Source organism: Ctenopharyngodon idella, chromosome 14, assembly GCF_019924925.1.
Source record: "Ctenopharyngodon idella isolate HZGC_01 chromosome 14, HZGC01, whole genome shotgun sequence".
NCBI classification, from domain to species: Eukaryota; Metazoa; Chordata; class Actinopteri; order Cypriniformes; family Xenocyprididae; genus Ctenopharyngodon; species Ctenopharyngodon idella.
The window spans coordinates 9006501-9028776 of NC_067233.1; the positions used below are offsets into that span (position 1 = coordinate 9006501).

The following is a 22276-nucleotide window of genomic DNA, read 5'->3' on the forward strand; positions in this document are numbered from 1 at the left end:
CCATGACATAACCTGAATTCTCTCTGTGCCTAGCGTCAGAGCTAGAACAGATTGGCATCAAACCAGAACAACCAAAAGTACTGGTCGGTGACACCCTGGTCCTCAACTGCTCTGCAAAGACTACTTACAATGGCAGAATTGAATTTGAGTGGCAGTTCCATAAGGATCAGGTGAGTTATTAGGAGCCCTGCTAAAAATGCTTGAGTTTTACCTAAAGACATGCGGTATTAGATTAATACTGTACACATTCAGATCAACTACCTGATTTGAACTGGCGTTATGCAAATCTTTTCCTGACATCCTCTGAACTTCCCCTCTGTGTTTTTAGATCAATCGTACTCACCAAATAAAAAGTACAAGGGACCCACCTGGCAAAATCATCGTAATGTCTAAAGCGCTAATCATACCTAATGTGACAGTGGAGGACAAGGGCACGTATATGTGCATAGCATCAATTGAAGATAAAAGTGTTCATTTGTCAACTGAAGTCACTGTATACGGTGAGGATGTGATGTTGTGCCACTATCTTAACACACTCATGCTTTTATAGAACGGTTTGAATTAATTTAATGTATTTTTTTGTTTGTCTCTACAGAACATCCATTCCTCAATGTGACCCACAATAAACGCAAATTCATCTCTGTTATAGAGGGTAGAAAGGTCCGGTTTGAGCCACGGGTCAATGCCCTGCCTGCACCCAACAGAGTGTTGTGGTAAATTCATGCTTTGTATTTTAAAAATAAGAGATGTGACTCAAAAGCCATAAGAAGAATTTAATGTGTAGTAACCAACTACATGTATCCTACCAGTAATGGATTAATTGTAAGATTATTGTATTGGTGAGTTGAGTAATTTTTTTCTGCTGCCAATTTGTATAGGTACAAAGATGGAGTTGCCATTTCAGAAAATTCCACGTGTTATGAGACTCTGGGCTACAACCTGACCATAAAACAAGTGAGGCAGAAGGATGCTGGGATCTTCACTATCGCACTTTCAAACCAGGAGAAGGGTCTCTACAGAAACCTCAGCTACAAGCTGGAAGTCAGAGGTAATGCAAAGAAAACCAGAATAAACTGCACATGATTATGAGCATCTGATTGTTTTCTCTACATCAAACAATAGTGGACTAAATAGGTCTGCCACAAATCACTAATAAAAATAGCCAACAGTCACATTTCTGTTCTGTTAATATGAACAGTAACTTAAAGGGATAGTTCACCCAAAAATGAAAATTCTGTCATCATTTACTCACCCTCAAGTTGTTCCAAACCTGTATGAGTTTCTTTCTTCTGTTGAACACAAAACAAGATATTGTTAGTAATCAGACAGTTGACGTTAGCCATTGACTTCCATAGTAGGAAAAAAAAAATACTATAGAAGTCAATGGCTACTCTCAACTCTCTGGTTACCAACATTCAATATCTTCCTTTGTGTTCAACAGAAGAAAGAAACTCAGCTGTCAACATTTAATTTGTAGTTTTGTTTTTCTTTAATATTATTTATATTTTGGCTATTGAAACTGTTTTGCTGCTTTCAAACTTTGACATTTTTGTTTATCTGCACTTTCTATTGTAATTTATATTTTAAACATACATATTAAAATATTTGCACACATTTGCATACGTTTATATAGATTTAAAGGGTTAGTTCACCCAAAAGTTAAAATTGTCATTAATTACTCACCCTCATGTTGTTCCACACCCTTAAGACCTTCGTTTGTCTTTGGAACACAAATTAAGATATTTTTGATAAAATCCGATGGCTCAGTGAGGCCTCCATTGACAGCAAGATAATTAAAGGGTCAGTTCAACCAAAAATGAAAATAATGTCATTTATTACTCACCCTCATGTCGTTCTACACCTGTAAGACCTTCGTTCATCTTCGGAACACAAATTAAGATATTTTTGATTAAATCCGATGGCTCAGCGAGGCCTGCATAGACAGCAATGGTACTTCCTCTCTCAAGATCCATAAAGGTACTAAAAACATATTTAAAACAGTTCATGCAAGTTCAGTGGTTCTACCTTAATATTATAAAGCGACGAGAATATTTTTTGTGCGCCAAAAAATCTAAATAACAACTTCTTAACAATATCTAGTGATGGCCGATTTCAAAACACTGCTTCGGAGCATTATGAATCTTTTGAGTCGAATCAGTGATTCGGATCGCGTATCAAACCGCCAAACTGCTGAAATCACGTGACTTTGGTGCTCCGAACTGCTGATTTGATTCGTAAAGCTCTGAAGCTTCATGAAGCAGTGTTTTGAAATCGGCCATCACTAGATATTGTTAAAAAGTCATTTTGGGGGGGTTTTTTGGCACACAAAAAGTATTCTCGTAGCTGTATAATATTAAGGTAGAACCACTGTACTCACATGAACTGATTTAAATATGTTTTTAGTACCTTTATGGATCTTGAGAGAGGAAGTAACATTGCTGTCTATCCAGGCCTCACTGAGCCATCGGATTTAATCAAAAATATCTTAATTTGTGTTCCGAGAATGAACAAAGGTCTTAGGGGTGGAGAACAACATGAGGGTGAGTAATAAATGACATTATTTTCATTTTTGGGTGAACTAACCCTTTAACACTTTCAGATGCCCAGAAAACTACTAAAGACATATTTAAAACAGTTCATGTGACTACAGTGGTTCAACCTTAATGTTATGAAGCGACAAGAATACTTTTTGTGAGCATGTATCAAACTGCTAAAGTCACGCCCTCCAGTGGTGAACCATTGAAATTTTGCAACGCTTATGAGCCTCGCTTACTGAAATCACGTGACTTTGACACTTTGATACACGCTCCGAACCACTGATTCGAAACAAAAATTTGTAAAGCTTCGAAGCTTCATGAAGCAGTGTTTTGAAATCGCCCATCACTAAATATTGTTGAATAAAGTCGTTTTTTTTTTTTTGGTGCACAAAAAGCATTCTTGTTGCTTCATAACATTAAGGTTGAACCACTGTAGTCACATGAACTGTTTTAAATATGTCTTTAGTAGCTTTCTGTGTTAATTGTATTAATTATCTTGCTGGCAATGGAGGCCTCACTGAGCCATCGGATTTTTATCAAAAATATCTTAATTTGTGTTCCGAAAATGAACAAAGGTCTAACGGGTGTGGAACGACATGAGGGTGAGTAATTAATGACAGAATTTATATTTTTGGGTGAACTAACCCTTTACATGTCTACATTGTTTGAAGGAAATGTCATTATTCGATTAGTTGGGGAATCAAAATAGAAATTAAAGAATCAAGTAGCTTTTAGTTGTTACATGTGAGTAAAGCCAAACAGATTTTTCAGCAAATGTTTGATTGCATTGGGCATTATGTTTTTTTTTTTGTTTTGTTTTTTTAAAACTCACAAAGAAAAAAAAATCTAAGAAAGCAAAGGAATTGATATGCTCTTCTCTGGCAAGAGCTCTGGAATGTGCTGTCAGAGCTGATATCTTAGCAATGTGCTGCCCAGATTTACCCTGAATTTTTGGAAAAATTCCATTCCCGCAATGTACACAAGTATGATTACCTCTTCTGGTCTAATATAAAATATTTATTTCTATGCTTCTCTGACCTCAACCTGAACTAAAGTATATGACATCATCACAGACCCAAAAGCAAAAGCAAGGTCAAAAACAACGGAAACAGAATTCAGAGATTTCTGGTTGCAATTAAGAGACTGTTTTAGGCATCATTCATCAAATGCTGTTTTTCTCCTTCATGAGCACAGATACACTTCAGTGAGGTCTATAAAGGCAATATAGACCTCTCTTAATGAAGTTCACATAAACTTGAATATTCTTACTCTTCCAAATTGGAAATATGAGGTGAAAGTTTTTAACGTTAGCCAGTGATCTGCAAATGATCTGTATTCTGGGACTGACCATTTAAATGACTAATGTTCTATGTCCAAATGCACACAGTGAAGCCAAAGATCTCTGAGGAGGACGTGGCTCCAGTGGGCCCCCAAACTTACAGATATGGCCAAGAGCACAAGCTCACCTGCACTGCATTTGGGATTCCCATGCCCAGCATTACCTGGTTTTGGCAGCCATGTGACCACAGCCCTGATCTTACAGAGTAAGTCAATAATTTTGTTACTGTTCATGTTCAGATTTGCTTTGAATCGCCAGGTCTTCTGATTAGTAAATCCACATTAAATGAAAACATTGTATAACTTCAGGTCACATTTCATTGTGTCAAAGGAGAAATATGGGCTATATTTTTTTCTTGTTATTTCCACAAATTTTGGTTTGTGGCTCCATAAACAGTTGTCACCCTCCTGCATAGCAGAATTCTTCTCTTGCTGAGGTGTTAATATCAATGATGAATGTTGGCCTTTACCCACAGCTTTCATTATTCAAATGAACTGTTTCCTTGACATTGGTCCAAAATAAAGTATGCTTATTGATGAAAAATAGCCCCAGAGCTACAGTCACTGGCTCTTTTGTAGTCACTGGCTCTGTAAATGTGAGGACAATTTATTGGTCACATTCCCCAAGCTTGCATTGTGCTGAAAGCAAAAGTGTCCCAGTGTAAATGCCAGCCTTTTAATGAACCTTTATGAGCGCTACGGATGTCTCCTAAACTTAGTTGGTGTGTCATAACAAGAGTTTCTCATAATTGAGAGTAATTATTTGTCAAAGAGTCTTGCCAAATTTGCGACAAAAATACTTTAGGCTTTGTTACCACAGTTCCAAAATACCACTTTGGCTGTTTTAAATATAATCATTGGTGGCAGTAAACACAACAGCTCATAATATAGATGGTGAGAAGAACTGATTTTCAACAGCTAATGAGTGAGGAACATTGGAGGTTAATTGCAGTGTCCTAGTTGGAAAAAAGACAAACTCATTCCTTTTATTTTAGTAGTAAAATGAATTAATTTCTTGAGCAGTGACCAAAAGAAAAAAAGTGACCATGTTCTCACTGCAAGATTTGGAAGTTGTGAGAGCGAATCCCTATATGATCATAATTTAGTTGCGATGTGTGCATGGTCATTAATTGTCCATAAATCAGTGGTTTTTTTGGAAGGGTCCATCTTTGAGATCTCATTACTGTGCTCATGAAGGTGAGAAGTTATCAGTTGTCCCTTGTTGACCATGGTGGTCTGGGATCAGCCTTATCTCAGCCGTCCAGAGAGTGGGGGTGTTTCCTTTGAACGGTGACGCATGACTCAGCCCTTCCTGTCACGCTGCAGTTTCCTCTCCGACCTCGACTCTCATTAATCCGATTGTTCCTCCACTCAGATTGATGCAAAACAGGTCTTTGGTCTCCTGTGGCTTCAAGGCATAAAACACATGACTTGATACATGGTTTTCAAATGCAGATAAAAGAAACACACTTTCATCAGGGTCCATGAAACCTTACAGTCAGTGGCAAAAGATAAAGATATCTTAAAGAAATCGGCTAAAAGAGATCATTTGGCCAACAGATTCATATTATTTTTAAAATAAGACCTGTTTTCTGTTTCTCACTAAAAGTAGAGGGCATTCACTGAAATCCCATGGTCATACGCCTTGGTATTTCCTTGTGTACATCCTGCTTTGATGTCAAAAGGCAAAAACTTCCTCTGCAAACCCCAGAAAAGTTTCTGATGTTAACGTATTATAAATATCTTTTCCTTATTACAATTACTGGTTCACAGCTATTATGATTTCTCTAAATGTTTTTGCATGTTTTTTTTTGTTTTTTTTTGTCTGATAGGTGCAAACTTTACACTGATCCTCTTCCTGTTGATGAAGCCACTGAATCACACAACCATTATCCTCATAATCTGATTAAGGATATCAGCACCAAGGTTGGATTATTAAAAAGTAAAAACAGGGTAGGTATTATGTGCAATTTTGTCATTTATTAGTGAGAGTTTTTGCCCTTAAAGATGCATTCAGTATTTTTCCCTCATTAATTAAGCTTTAAACATAAAGAAGTGAATAATATTTTTGAAAAAAATGTTAAAATCATGTACACTCACATGAGATTTCATGAGATTCAGTAGCTTAATAAAAAAAGATTATTTTACATGGAGCGGCCGTGCCATTGCAGCTGTCATGTTGAGGTGACATGACCAGACAAAGTTACTTATTTTATCTTGGTAAACAATTTCTTGGTTAACTGGGAATGGCACATTTGTACAGTGGAATCGGTAACTGGAAACTACTGCGGCCACATCCCTAGGTGTCAGTATACTGTCATACTGTCCGAATGACTGCCTTATTGCAATATAAAGTCTACCTTTAAAAATTCAATAAAAGTTTTGTTAGATAAAAATGTGAATGTAAATGGAATAATTCATTGGAAATATATTCATTTGAATGTCTGCAAGTCAAACTCTTAAAACCAAAGGTTTTACATAATTCTGAAATTGGGTTGCTAATCCAGATTAATGACTCTGTCAGCCTCATTTTGGACTAAAATAATAAACCTCAAAATACTGCAGCTTATATGCTCTTACAAAAATGCTGATTTTGAAGTGAAAGGGAAGATTCAAGCAGCACACATCTGTCTTTCATTTAAACCTCATAAAGTCTATTGAACATTCACATCACCAAATTGCCCTTTTTGAAATCATTTTGAGAAAATAGCTCTCAATATAATAAAAACCACAAAAAAGCAACAGTCTGCATTATGTTTCCAGACGATGCAATCTGCCTCAGTAGTCTATTTGACTGAAGTACCAATAGATTTGTGAGGAATGACATTCAGTGAGCTTGTGACCATGTGTGTGTTCTCTCCTAATAGAACTAATAGCTGGGGCTCATTTAGCTCTGCTGTAAATTATGTCACGGTTCAGTCACCTTCAGTGGAGAACAGAGGCCAGTAAACAGGGCAGCTGCTGCTTTGAGTGGTGCCTCAGGACTGAGTTTATACTGATATATCAGTCCATCTTACTGAGCGCACTGAAGCCAGTAAAGTCCTCATAAACAGAACTTTCTCCCAGGACTATTCATGCACTGAATGTTGATTGTTTCAAGCCTGTTTTCAAATACATGAGATGACTTTAAATGCTATATATGTACAGGGCAGTCATTGTGGTCCCTCGAATGTGTTTGTCGGGCGGTGAATGAAAGGAGGACTCAAGTTGCGGTGAACAAAAGAACAAGTTTATTCAGGGTGAAACCTGAGACACCAAAAATAATAGTCAAAGTAACTGGTGACAGTTTGAGGAAACTGTTTGGTGGCTCTCGCTGTGTCTTGCGCACACGACAGCTGACACACAGGCAGGAGAGACCACCGAGAAAGCAGGAGACAGGACGACCCAGCGGAAGACGAGCACGAGCCCAACAAGAGAATCTAACTTGCTAGAAACTCCTCGTCTACGGGTCCTGAACACAAAATCAAACAGGTAAAACACAAACCAAAATGCAGTACCGACATGTAACGTCCACGCGACATGAAGTGATCAACTGACAACAAGGGATAGACACAGCTGGGCACATAAAGGGTAGAGGGAACGAGCGACAGGTGTGGGAGATCAGCTCGTGATTAAGCACCGTAGCGCTGATACTCCAATCACGAGCTGCAAAAAAATGACAGGACAAGACGAACAACAGGAAGAGCCGGTGTCACACCCTGAACCTGTGACAGAACCCCCCCCCTCAGGGACGCCTCCTGGCGTCCCCAGAGGACTCACCATGACGCCGATGGAATTGGTCAATAAGAGTGCGGTCCAGCACGTCCCGAGCTGGAATCCAGCATCTCTCCTCCGGACCATAACCCTCCCAGTCTACCAGATATTGATGGCCTCTGCCCCTCCGTCTCACATCAAGAAGTCGCCTTACCGTGTAGGCAGGCAACCCCTCGATGAGTCTGGGAGGCGGCGGAGCAGAGGTCTGGGGCTGAAGTGGGGAGCGAATAACGGGCTTGATCTTGGAAACATGGAACACCGGGTGAATTCTCTTAAATTGGGGCGGTAATTTAAGTCGAACCGTCACCGGGTTAAGCACCTTGGTTATGATGTACGGTCCAATGAATTTGGGTCCCAGTTTACGTGCGGGAAGCTTGAGGGGAATGTCCTGGGCTGACAGCCAAACCCTTTGACCACACACGTAAAGTGGGGGCTTAGAACGGTGACGATCCGCTGACGCCTTGTTCCTCTCGCCAGTCCGTGAAAGGGCTTCTCTGGCGAGCCTCCACGTACGAAGGCACCTCTGAATGAACGAATGCGCGGATGGAACAATGGCATCGGATTCTTGGGAGGGAAATAATGGGGGCTGGTAGCCTAAACAACACTGGAAGGGTGATAATCCCGTAGACGAGACAGGGAGTGAGTTATGTGCGTACTCGACCATGGTTAACCTGGAACTCCAAGTAGACGGCTCTGCCGACGCCACACAGCGCAGGACTCTCTCTAAGTCCTGGTTGGCTCGCTCAGCCTGACCGTTCGTCTGCGGGTGATAACCGGAAGATAGGCTCGCCGTCGCCCCCAGCTGTCGACAGAATTCTGTCCAAAACCTTGACACAAACTGGGGACCCCTGTCAGAAACCACGTCCACCGGGAGGCCATGAATGCGAAAAACGTGGTCTAAGACAATGACCGCTGTCTCCCTCGCTGAGGGTAGTTTGGGGAGGGGAACAAAATGAACCGCCTTCGAGAACCTGTCCACCACGGTAAGAACCACGGTATTGCCACTAGACGGGGGTAGGCCCGTGACAAAGTCCATGGCTATGTGTGACCAGGGTCTTGAAGGGATTGACAGCGGTCGGAGTAGCCCTGCCGAGGGTCGATTAGAGCCCTTACCCACCGCACACGCCGGACAGGCAGATACGAACCTCCGAGTATCCTGCGCCAGTGAGGGCCACCAGAACCGCTGCCTGATTAACGCACACGTTCGAGCCGCTCCCGGGTGGCAAGCTAGACCGGATGAGTGACCCCACTGAAGAACGCCAGTTCGGACCGACTCCGGCACGAACAGTAGACCCACTGGGCACCCCGCGGGAATCGTGACGTCGTGTAACGCCTCACGTACCCTGGACTCCACTCCCCAGGTAACCGCTGCGACCACCTGACTGGGGGCCACAATGGTCACCGGGGAAGTGGGACTAGCCTCAGCCTCAAAAATCCGTGAGAGCGCATCGGGCTTACCGTTCTTACTACCGGGGCGATAGGAGATGTTAAACACAAACCGGCCGAAGAATAATGCCCAGCGAGCCTGCCGAGAATTTAGCCTCCTCGCGGACCGAATATATTCTAAGTTCTTGTGGTCGGTCCAAACTAAGAATGGAACCCCCGCGCCCTCTAACCAGTGACGCCACTCCTCCAATGCCAACTTAACAGCCAGTAACTCTCTATTCCCGATGTCGTAATTCCGTTCCGAAGGAGTGAGACGATGAGAAAAGAATGCGCATGGGTGTACTCTGTCGTCCGAAGGTGACCTCTGAGACAAAATCGCTCCCACTCCTACCTCTGATGCATCCACCTCCACAATGAATTGACGAGACGGGTCGGGATTAGTGAGAATCGGGGCCGAAACAAAGCGGCGCTTTAGTTGCTCAAACGCCTTCTGAGCCTGCGTTGACCAACAGAAACGAATTCGTGTGGAGGTGAGATTCGTCAGTGGCAGGGCGACCTGGCTAAAGTTCCGAATGAATCGTCGGTAAAAATTGGCGAACCCCAGAAATCGCTGGACCGCCTTACGATTCTCTGGGGTGGGCCAATCAGCAACCGCCTTTACCTTCCCCGGATCCATTCGGATGCCTTCAGGCGACAGAACGAAACCCAGGAACGGAACCGACCGCGCGTGAAACTCACACTTCTCCACTTTAGCGAATAAACGATTCTCGAGTAGCCGCTGTAACACTCGCCTGACGTGCTGAACATGGTCGCGCTCGTTCTGGGAGAAGATCAGGATGTCGTCGAGATAAACAAATACAAACCGGTCGACCATGTCTCTGAGCACGTCATTTACGAGTGCCTGGAAGACCGCTGGGGAGTTTGAGAGTCCAAAGGGCATGACCAAATATTCGAAGTGACCTGTAGGGGTATTAAAAGCGGTCTTCCACTCATCCCCCCTCCTAATCCGAACCAGGTGGTAAGCATTGCGTAAGTCCAACTTCGTAAAGATGGTTGCTCCCTGCAAGAGTTCGAATGCTGAAGACATCAACGGCAAAGGGTGGCTATTCTTTACCGTGATGTCATTCAGCCCCCGGTAATCTATACAGGGACGCAATGATCCATCCTTCTTCCCCACGAAGAAGAACCCCGCCCCGGCCGGAGAGGAAGAAGGACGTATTATACCGGCTAATAGAGAATCGCTGATGTATCTCTCCATGGCCTCCCTCTCAGGACCGGAGAGCGAATAAAGGCGCCCCTTGGGTGGAGAAGTGCCAGGTAATAATTCTATCGCACAGTCGTACGGGCGGTGCGGAGGAAGAGATGAAGCTCGGGACCTACTGAACACCGCCCTCAAATCATGGTAAGCCTCTGGTACACCCGCCAGGCTCACCGGTTCCTCCTGTAACACAGAAACAGACATTAATGGGAAAGAAGCAGACACCAAACACTGAGACAAACAGAATGGGCTCCACGCCAATACGGAATTAAGAGCCCAGTCGATGTGAGGGTTGTGCTTAACCAGCCAAGTGTGCCCCAAAACCACTGGAGCAGAAGGAGAATGAATCAATAGGAATCGAATCTCCTCAGCATGATTCCCGGAAATGGTGAGGCTAATAAGCCTTGTGGAATGAGTAATCCTTGTGAGGGGGGTACCACAAAGTGTTCTGGCTGAAATTGGCTCAGCCAAGAGAGAGTGTGAGATGCCCAAGTGCTCAGCCAGTCCTATATCCATAAAATCACCCTCCGCCCCAGAATCAATTAAAGCTGACACTCGGTGGGCCGCCCCTCCGAACTGCAATAAAGCCGGGAGTGTGGATCGACCACCAGACGGCAGTAGCGTGTTAGTAACGCTCACCGTGCGTCGTCCTCTGAAGGATGAGCGTCGCCCCTTTAAGGGACAACCCGCAGCCATGTGCCCCGCCTCCCCGCAGTAGAGGCACAAGTTATTGGCGAGGCGATGATGCCGCTCTGCGACAGTCAGATGAGCTCTCCCGATCTGCATGGGTTCCTCCTCAGATAGGCCGGACTGTTGTGATGTAACCACTCCCGTGCTCTGTGCGTTGCTGACGGATCTGTGAGGAAACCCCGCCCTTCGATGCTGGGAACGAATGGCAATCCGGTTGTCAACCCGGATAGCGAGGTCCACCAGTCCGTCAAGCGCGGGGGGTAATTCCAGCGAGTAAATCTCATCCTTAATGTACTCAGCTAAGCCATGGAGAAAATGGTCCCACTGTGCCTTCGAATTCCACCCACAGGATGCTGCGAGTGTACGGAACTCGATCGAATATTCCGATACGGACCGAGCCCCCTGTTGTAACAGCGACAATGCCCGTGCCGCCTCGGTGCCCAGTGACGAACGGTCAAATACCTTGCGAAGCTCCGCTGAGAAATCCTCGTATGACCTGCAGCAATCATGCTCATTGTCCCACATAGCTGTTCCCCACTCTCTTGCAAGCCCGGCCAGGTGCATGATGACGAAGGCTACCTTCGACTTCTCCGTCAAGAAGCAGGAAGGCTGTAGTGAAAAAGTCAATGAGCACTGTGACAGAAATGAGCGACATGAGTTGGGCTCACCGGAATATGGAGCAGGTGGGTTAAGGCGGGGTTCAGATCGGCGGGGGTTTGCCACCTCAGTGTCAGGTAGACCTGGTGTAGTGGGAACCACGGGAGGATGGGGCTGAAGCCGTTCGAGCCGCCGGGTAACCTCGGCTAGCTGGCGTGACATCTCCGTCATGGCATGATGAGAAGCTGACAACTCCTCCTGCTGCCGTCCTAACAGAATGCCCTGTTGAGCAATAGCTTGTCGTAACTCTAGTTCGTTCGCTGAGTCCATCGTGGTCAGTTGATTCTGTCGGGCGGTGAATGAAAGGAGGACTCAAGTTGCGGTGAACAAAAGAACAAGTTTATTCAGGGTGAAACCTGAGACACCAAAAATAATAGTCAAAGTAACTGGTGACAGTTTGAGGAAACTGTTTGGTGGCTCTCGCTGTGTCTTGCGCACACGACAGCTGACACACAGGCAGGAGAGACCACCGAGAAAGCAGGAGACAGGACGACCCAGCGGAAGACGAGCACGAGCCCAACAAGAGAATCTAACTTGCTAGAAACTCCTCGTCTACGGGTCCTGAACACAAAATCAAACAGGTAAAACACAAACCAAAATGCAGTACCGACATGTAACGTCCACGCGACATGAAGTGATCAACTGACAACAAGGGATAGACACAGCTGGGCACATAAAGGGTAGAGGGAACGAGCGACAGGTGTGGGAGATCAGCTCGTGATTAAGCACCGTAGCGCTGATACTCCAATCACGAGCTGCAAAAAAATGACAGGACAAGACGAACAACAGGAAGAGCCGGTGTCACACCCTGAACCTGTGACAGTGTTGACATCACATAAAAATGTGTGGGAAAAACCACAGAGAGCTGTAGAAACACAGTACAGCTCACCAAGGCCCTGTTTTAATTTGACTGTATCACCTCAGGGATTAATCTAGACTGCCACAGTGTCACTAGTTGTTTGCTTAGTCAGAGCTTGTATGTCTGTCACTTTGTCATCCTTTGCTTGTGCTGCCAAGTGTTACAGTGAACACTGCAGACATTATGAAAAATATTCCAGGAGGCCTTATTACCAAAACCACTCATCCAAAACTTAATGAAGCACAGGTTTTCATTTGTAGCATTCCTCTACACTTCAGTGCGACTGCACATGGAGGTCAAGCAATAAGTCTCAATGCAAACCATCAGCTATAAGCTATGAATGATTTTTAGTCACTAGTACCAAAAATAAAAGCTAGTCTGATGCTTTATGTAGAAGTCTGTATTTCCTTACAGCAAGATTTATGTGACACAGTATATTCTCATAGTTGGAATGTCATTTAAAACCAATCATGCCTGCCCTCCCTTGTGCAAGGAGTTTCGTTCTCACTATGGAATAGGTGTAAATTTTTACTTTGCTGCATTTACAGGCTTTTGTGACAAATAGATGATGCTTTGCAGGGGTGAAGCACAGCGGTCAGTGATAACAAGGCCCAGTTTAAAAGGGTGGGATTTGTTGAGAGTGAATTCCTTTTTGTCACCTCATATAAATTTCCCTGCTCTGTGAACAGCCTGGTAAGAGTCCATCTCAGATGGTGTCTTGTAACCACAGAATGAGAAGGGGCCATCACAGCAGCTAAAAGACAAAGTATGAAGGTCACTTTGAAATTCTGACTAGGTCTGGTCAGTCAGATTGAGTCAGAAGTTTTCAGTAAGTTTATCCAAAAACATTGCTTGAATAATGTGCAATCTATTATAAGATTAATTAGTGTGTTTACATTGGAAAGTATGCAGATCACTTTACAGCAGAGTGTTATTTCAGTGCATAGGTAAACTGGATTGGTAACATGCCCTGTTTCTCAGGTATATTTTAGTACAGTGTGCCAATAAAAATCAGCTGCATGTAAGACTAAACAACGACATGCCATTGCACTACAACATGTCCGCAGATTTACATTAACCAAGCTCCACACCTCATTTCTGTCTGTCCTGCAGTATAATGTTGTGTACAAAAGAAATCATAACCTTGTTAAAATTCTTTTGCGTTAATTATGACTGTTTCTGTCTTTCTTTACAAACTAAAACAGAAAACATTAAATACCTGTTGTTCAGAGCCAATGTGCTTCTTAAGTTTCAAATAAGTCTTATAAACAGTCTGTGAACCCCAGGAAGTAAACTGAAAAATGGGTATATTTGCTCCAGAAATACACCCAGAGTGTTTCATACCTTTGATGTGACTGCCAGGAAAACAGATGTCGTTTGAAACTGAAAACAGAGCTCTGGAATCTGGTCTTTTGCCAAAAATCGGCATCATTATTATGTCTACATAGGCTATTAATGAGTTCCACTTGACTGGTGACAATATTAAGCCTGGCATTTTAAATGTGTATCAGGAAATGATGTGGAACACAGGTACACCTTCTGTGCTGTACTCTCAGTACTGCTTTTGGCCTCAAAACGCCAGATGTAGTCTGCTCAATGTGTGAGGCTGAGGAGTGTAAAAATGTCCAGTTGTAAATTAGCCCTATGACCCATCTGCTTATAGGAAATACATTTCTTAAAGTTTATTGTCATAGGTTGGCAGTACTGAGTTACATGATATTGTTATTCTTTAGTTTCTCAAATGATTTACATTCCTAATGATCTTTGTCCACTCCCTTAGACTATAAGCACCCTGCTGGTGAAAACAGCTAATGTGTCAGGGATCTACTCCTGTACAGCAAGGAATGAACTTGGGAACCGGACCATGAGAATCCCTTTCTATGTGGATGGTAAGTGGGCCATCTTGCATTTACTGGCACTTTAAAATTTCTGAGATCTGTGGCATCTTATTTGATTTATTTGATTTTGGTTTAATTTCTACTGATTGGATTCAGTTGGCTCTACCATAGTATATATCCAAAATACCAGCATTTTTGGTACCTTTATGTACCCGGGTTTAGATTTTATTTCCATATAGAAAAGAAAACTTGTCTTTTTTGCCCTTTTTTTAAAAAAAAAATCTACAACAAACTTTTTGGTTACAATAATAAGTCTCATTAAGTTTCACAGAACATTTTGTATTTCACAAATGCCATCTTTATTTTAGTCCAACTGCTAATAATCTATTAATACTGTGTTTTATTCAGTTGAATGAATTCTGGCTGACTTGTAACTTCATTCTGGGCTGTTAACATCTGTTATGCTTATGATAGAGCAGTATTGGAGTGATTTTGTAGTGGAAAAAAAAGCTTCTCACTCTAGGCAAAAACATGCAACTCTGCTTCCTGTCTTGCTTCCGCTCCTCTGACATATTCTTGAACGGTCTATGGTACTGGAATACCAATCTCTGTTTTATAATGAATCACTTTTAAATGTTGCTGACCAGGGTCAAATGTTTCTGAAATGATAAACCCATTTACTGAGTTACATAATGAAGAGTGTGTCGGCTGTCAGACTGTTCAGAGCTGCCTAGATTAGAATGATGAGAAGAAATGAGCTGGAATGAACAGCAGCCGAGATTGGGGAAGCGTGAAAAATGAGAACTGTGCAATAAAAATGGAGACAGGAGATAAAATGGTGGATGTCAAGTGGCACGTCTCCAGAAAATAACAAAAAACCCAAGAGAATATGCTGTGCTATGCTAGAGGTGAACATGACTTTGTGCGCAGGAATGCTGGTCAAAGGGATGAAATGGTAATAACAGCTGTCTCCTCTGGTGGGACGTATATTGCTGTGAATAAACAAGCGTTTCGCCCGCTTCCTGGAGGCCTGGCCTTAGCCTGGTTCTTATTGTAATGCTTCAGGTCAGCCATCGCTGCCGCCGTTCGCCAACAACATGCTTCCAATTAGGTGTGATGAAACAGGAAATAACTGCAAATTTGACATTCCTGACATGACAGCGTGCAGCTTTGTGTTTGTAGTGTGGGCCAGAGTACGACGATCTCTTTCAACAGTGCATCGACAACGTAGTTTCATAGTCCTTTGTGAGCCATATGTTTTTGGTCATGATTAGTCTGATTGTCAATTTATAGATTATGCATAAAAACATGCATCGTGTTGTTGACTGACATGTTCAGTGAGTTAATCTTTTTCATCCAGCTTCTTTTTGTCTTATTTTCTTTTATCTCCACTAGATCACCCACAGCCATTTGAGATTGAGCCCTTGACAGCTGTTGCAGGAGATGACATTACACTGACCTGCAGAGGCACAAGATACCTCTACGATAGGTTGAACTGGTATGATCCACTGGGCCACATGGTGCCCAATGGTGAAACCACTCTTCAGATCGAGCCCTACACCATATCTTTGTCCATCAAGCTGCCCAATGTCTCCAGAAACCACACATTAGGTTATAAATGCCTGGCTTTAAACATGAACTCCAACAAAGTGGTTAATACAACATCTGCTTTAACTATTAATGGTGAGTTCTCATGTGCATCAAATGTGCATAAATTAAATTCATTACAAACAAATACTTTAATGTACTTTACAATTAAAATATTACATTTATCTCTTACATTAACATATTATGTTTTACACATAAATTAATATATGTTTTTTGTACGTATTACAGTAATGAGAATGGGATGTTTTTTTTGGGGGGGGGACATAGAAATTACATAGAAGCGTGGCGTATAAATATGTAACTCTCCATTGTCTGACACAGAGAGGCAAGGGGCCTGGTTGAAGCAGAATCTGACCAATCAGGTTGTGAACAGCAGCAGCACCCTGACACTGTTCTGTATGGCTTCTGGTGTGCCAGAACCCATAATCACATGGTACAAAGACAAGACTCTTGTCACTGAAGGACCAGGTGAGAAAACACTAAATGAATTTATGTGCAGTCATAAGTGATCCTCCTATCGGACCTGGAACTGATCTGTATTATATGGTCTATGTTTTTAATTCATCTTTCTATAATGTTTCCAGGAATCACTCTAAAAGATGACGGCACACTGATTATTGAGCGGGTGAAGAAGGACGATGAGGGCATTTATGAATGTCTTGCCAGAAATGCTGGAGGGGAAGCAAAAACCAGTGCAGTCATTTCTGTAGTGGGTGAGTTCTTAGATGATGACCAACTCTTTGCCTGTCCTTATTTCTTTATTCATTATTCATACTATAAGGGCATAAATTGTGCACAGTAACCGTACAGGGGTGTGTTTTCCGTACAGCGATGTAACTCGCTGCTTCACTACCATAGTACGATGCATCGTTCAACAAATCAACTAGCTATTCACAACTGTTTCCCGAAACCGTATTGTCGCAAACCTGTCGTTCAGCCACGTTGATTAAGGGTGTCACACAGGTGGTGGAGTAATAACTTCTTTAAATGAATCTGTTTGAGATCGAATTCATGCTAGATTTTTTGCTATAAATTACGGACATGGCATCTGAGGATTAATTCTAATTTTTCTCAGTTATTTTGCTTTATTTCCAGATTCAATCATAGGCTCATTCTTACGTAGGCTACTAGAGCACATACGCACTCTTCAAAAACGGCACTTAAAATCTCTTGACATGCTAAAATATGTAAATGACATTTGTATATATTCGAAATAAAAGATATAGATTGTACTTAATGTCAGCATGCTTATTTTGCTCAAAATAACGGTTTATTAAGTCCACGTCATAAAAACAAGAAACTATGCTTTAACCACAGCTCGAGAGCTGTCATTCCAACTACACAAGTTTGCGATGCAGTTTGTGAATGTTTGTTTGAACTATGGCTTTGTGAAACACCAAATCGTTGAACTATGTTAGTAACAACAGAACTTGGGATGTTAGTTGGCTAACGATGCTTTTGGGAAACGCACCCCAAGTTGTCCTGTTTTAGGACTTTCACTTCAGTCAGACATTGTAAAGATGATTAAAAATCTCACAAGCACCGTTCTCAGAGTTTCTATAGTAATGTAAACAGGACACATAGCCTTTTTTGGCCAAACTTTGAATAACTATCGAATGAGAACGACATACTAAGGCTGCCAGGAATGCCATGCAAATTCCAGATTTTTATGACGGGGGTCTGGGAGTTAAAGTCAGGGTCCTCTCACAAGGGAGTTGACTTCTACATAGTCTTTGAGGACATTCATTAATGATCAAAGAGACATCTCTTTAAAGAAGCAGAGGGATTGAAACATGGGCTGGCTGAAGGAAAGAGTAAATTAAGAAGATCCTTTCTAATAAAATTATTGTCCCTGCACCCCTCAATAGAGAAATTCTGTTACAGTCTATAAAAAGAAAAAAGGAAAAAAATGGCTTGACCTGATTCAACAAACCCAGGCCAAACACAGCCATTCAAAGAGAGCAGAGTGTGCTTTATTCTTCCTCCTTTTGGAAATCAACCTTTTGAACAGTTTTAGAACCGCTCATTATGCAGTGAGCACATGATAATCGAGAATGAGTGAACCAGACTCAAATTTAGGGGAAATGCAGAAAGCAGCTCTGCATGACAAATCCAGTTTATTTGTTGTGAAATGTGCTTTTGTATTTGATATACTTGGCTTGAGATTATATGTAGAAATATTATTAAAAACATGATTATATGTATAAATATATGTAATATTTATTAGACAAAGATATGTGATGAATATGGTACAGATGGTTCTCACATTGAAAAGATGCTGTTTCTGCACACAGGAGAAGATGGTAAACCAAATATTGAAGTGATCATCTTGGTGTCTACTGGAGCAGCAGCAACATTCCTGTGGATAATGCTCATTCTCTTCATCCGTAAATTAAGAAAAGTAAGGACTTTAAGTTACACTTTTTATTTAAGCTGTCCTTGTTACAGTGAACTGAGTACTGAGTAATATTCAGTTTCATTTCCGTTACTCTATGAAAAACACGCTGTCATGGTCTTCTCTCAAAACTCTTAATGCTCTAATGTGTGTGAAACGATCTAATCAGGGCCCAAACTGTCATGCAGCTACATAGGAAGAATGACAAAAGCCAAAAAATGTTTTTTATTTAAGAAATATTTAATTATTTCACCAGCCAAGTTCAGCAGATTTAAAGACGGGGTACCTGTCCATCATCATGGATCCCGACCAGATGCCCCTCGATGAGCAGTGTGATCGTCTGCCCTATGACAGCAACAAATGGGAGTTCCCTAGAGACCGCCTCAGACTTGGTGAGTTCAAAGATCCTTGTCGTTCACTTTTTATTAGATAGTTGCTGTGCAAGTATAAAATCAATATAGACTGCATATCTCATATATTTGATATGAAATTGAGTTCATATTTTAGTCTGTCTCCCGTGGGACTGTAAGGAGACAAACATACAAAGACAAACTTATCCATACACAACTTAACACAATTGGCTCTTTCTTCTCTTTAATTGCCTTAATCCTCAGGCCTGTTGTGTTAGAATGGTGGGCATCAGGGTTGTGCAAGTTTTCAAAAGAAAATATGCCTTAATATATCAGCGGGCCGCTTCTGTCGTTCAGTCTTAACTGCTCCATGAATTCTCAGTGGAGGGTCAGTCAGGCAGTCCTAACCTCAGCAGGCTGTTTTAATTACAGCCTCACATCTCTCCTGACAGGGTATCCTGCCTGATTTATGAGCCCCCAGGACACGGCAAGCTTATGTAGACGCTCTCTCTCTTTTTCTCTCTCTGACAGGTAAAACTTTGGGCCATGGAGCATTTGGAAAAGTTGTAGAAGCCTCTGCATTTGGCATTGACAAGATTTCTACTTGCAAAACTGTGGCTGTGAAAATGCTGAAAGGTAACTGTAACATGTTATGTTTTAGTGGGCTCTAAAAGTCTTTACAAATTATATGAGTGGAAAGTTAAGTGGAAAGAAAAATTTAATTTCTTTTTTTGGTATGTCGCCCTTAATAACAGAACTTCAAAAGGTTGTTTAAAAGCAAAAGCAAAAACATCTAACCGTTTACACAAATTTACTTATTCGATTAATGACTTACAAATAGACTAGACCACCATAGCATTTCTTTGTTTTAATTCCCAGATTTTGATTGTGGTTTCTGACTTTTAGACCCCATAGTATAATGCTATCAGATCAACAGAAACGCAGTACAAGAACGGAAAGGACTTAGCTGAATGTAATTAACATTTCTCACTTCACAAATTTGTTCTTTTAGACAGATATGCTAAGCCTTTTTATGGAAGTATTGAATACATCAATCCCATCTATTGAATGCAAATGTAAATCAGAGATTGAAAACAGAAGCCTGTCCATGTGGATCTTTTGGTTTTCCTGCATGTTTCTTGAGTTCATATGAAGATAATTAGCAGCTATTAAAGGTATTGCATGCTGCATTTATGATTGTCCACAGATTTGAAACTTTGGACAAAAGCATACGTAAGTGAACTGAATGTGTAAATACTCACGTAGTGTTTAGCAATGACCCCTAAACAGATGTTTCCTAGATCGCTCTGAACCAGAACCAACATGGTTCACCTTCTGTAATTGGTAAATTTTTGCTATTTTATTGCCACTTTCCAAAATGTCCACTATAATGCAACAATATTGAATCAACACATTGCTGTCATGCATTAAAAGTAAAACAAATAATTTGGTCTAGCAGGAATGTATTCCCCTGTGGTTGTATTTGTCTAAACTCTCCACGTCTGGTGAACTGGCTGTAGCGATTGTTTGGTGATGGTGCATTCTTGCAGAGTGATGAGCACCACTTTGGTGGTGGTGTTTTGTCTGTTCTTGATGATGATAAATCTGTCAATGCATTCATCTTCACTGTGCATTAATCATAGAATGAGAGGCAAGACTGATGCTGCCTCATGCACCACAGGTCAGTTCTTAATAAGTCAGTTCCCCTTTATTTGAATTCCTTCAAATTATGAAATCTGCTGCCTACACACATTTTATTTCCAGAGAATGATGGTCCTGCTAGACAAGCAGTCACTGTTTAATTATTTAAACACTTTTTTTTTCATCCAAAACTTGAATCTAAAATGCAAAGGAAAAATTTGTCCTCAGTTTGACATCTTGAATACTCTTCATGCTGGGTTAATTCCTTCTCCTACTTTGAAACAAGGAGCACCAATATTCCTCTCAATAAAAGTCTCTGTGAGGTGTCTTTGGTATGAATCATGTACAAATTACTGCTCAACGTTGAACATAGCTCTCCTGTGTCACTTTGATGGGTCTAAACCACGGGAAACCTGACGTGTTAAAACAACAGCCTCCCAGTCTGACTCAATGACCTCAAAAGGTCACCAGGATAGTGTTCCTGACCACATATTTTCCTAGAATGATGTGCAAAACTACTGAGAACCTGGAAAGTGCTGTTTCTCTTGTTCAAATACTTTAGTTTAGACAGTTTATAACAATGTTGCCTCCAGATGTTGATCTGTGCTCTATAATTTATGGCGTGCATTATGTTGTCTGTTTAAGGTTCCTTTAAACACAGTGACAGGCTTTGAACTTTAATTTTATGCTTTCCGGTTATTTTCGTGTGTGAACTTGATGTTTATCCTGATTATCAAAGTGCTACTCAAATAATTTTTAAGTTAGAACATTACGTTGGCTAGATTTAATTATTTTAATTAATTTTAATTATTTTATTTTACATGTTTGTTTTTTTTTCGAATATGTAAAAAAACATTTTAGCATTTTAAATATTAAGTCACAATTATGTAAAGACATTAATAAAAAATCTCATATCCATTTGAAACAACAGTAACCGTAATTGAAAGGTCAGCCTTTCGTCAGGAGACCAGAAATACAACAGCATACTTGAGATCACCGCAACATAATCATACATTTTCCTAACATTTCAAACAAAAATCCTTTCTGACCATGTAAGACATTCCATTAATTAGTTTTTTCCTCTTATCCTCTCCTCCAACTTCGTCTTCACTCAACAGCGGGAGCTACAAATAACGAGTGGAAAGCTTTAATGTCTGAACTGAAGATTCTGATCCATATTGGTCATCATCTCAATGTGGTCAATCTGCTAGGAGCCTGCACAAAGCGTGGAGGTAAGAGCAAGCTGACAGAGAATTCAACCTTGGCGACATGAGAAATTAGTGCAAAATTTCAACTTTTTCTTTCTGTTTTTACATTTGTTTGGTGTACGCTCAGGTCCACTAATGATAATCGTGGAATTCTGCAAGTATGGAAACCTTTCCAACTACTTGAGAAGTAAGAGGGGTGACTTTGTGGTCTACAAGGTAAGCAGTAAAGTCACTTGTTCATTTAAGCAGTGATTTGACATGATGACGCATGAAATTGACCAGAGCATGTGATTGATAATATCCACAGTCTCAGGATGGTAAAGCTCTACGTTCCAGCTCCGGGTGTGATCTCAGCGAGCTCATCAAGCGCAGGTTGGAGAGCGTGGCAAGCACCGGAAGTTCAGCCAGCTCCGGCTTCATTGAAGATAAGAGCTACTGCGACTCGGAGGAAGAGGAGGAAGGTAGCGACTGAGTGTCTTCCTTCCCCTCTCCCCTCCTCCCTCTCAACCCCTGCCTCACCTCCACCCCACCCTCTCTACTCTCAAGGCTCTGCTGATTGTTTTTTCCCCTCAGTCTGATAGGTGGCTTCCTTAGGGATTCATAAATACAACTGATATTTTGTACGAGCCGCTGTCACCCACTGTGCGCAGTGCTTTTTCTAATTTCCTGCCGCAAGACCAGAGCTAGTCCGCTGTGGGTACATTGGGTCGTGCTGTCCAATGCCGGTTATTTCTGTTTTGATAAACTGTTTACTCAGG

The 22276-nt window shown here is 41.7% G+C and overlaps 1 protein-coding gene across 1 annotated transcript in view; it reads left to right on the forward strand.

The window, feature by feature from the left end:
• The window catches only part of kdrl (kinase insert domain receptor like), a 53333-nt gene that overhangs the window by 15968 nt on the left and 15089 nt on the right, over positions 1-22276 (forward strand). Inside the window, exons 6-21 of the mRNA XM_051859757.1 lie at positions 34-170; positions 329-500; positions 596-713; positions 879-1048; positions 3925-4081; positions 5708-5828; positions 14259-14367; positions 15712-15999; positions 16246-16392; positions 16509-16637; positions 18219-18325; positions 18576-18711; positions 19201-19305; positions 21429-21542; positions 21646-21734; positions 21826-21979. Of these exons, the coding sequence (XP_051715717.1) occupies positions 34-170; positions 329-500; positions 596-713; positions 879-1048; positions 3925-4081; positions 5708-5828; positions 14259-14367; positions 15712-15999; positions 16246-16392; positions 16509-16637; positions 18219-18325; positions 18576-18711; positions 19201-19305; positions 21429-21542; positions 21646-21734; positions 21826-21979 (2253 nt within the window). The remainder of the gene's footprint in view (positions 1-33; positions 171-328; positions 501-595; positions 714-878; positions 1049-3924; positions 4082-5707; positions 5829-14258; positions 14368-15711; positions 16000-16245; positions 16393-16508; positions 16638-18218; positions 18326-18575; positions 18712-19200; positions 19306-21428; positions 21543-21645; positions 21735-21825; positions 21980-22276) is intronic.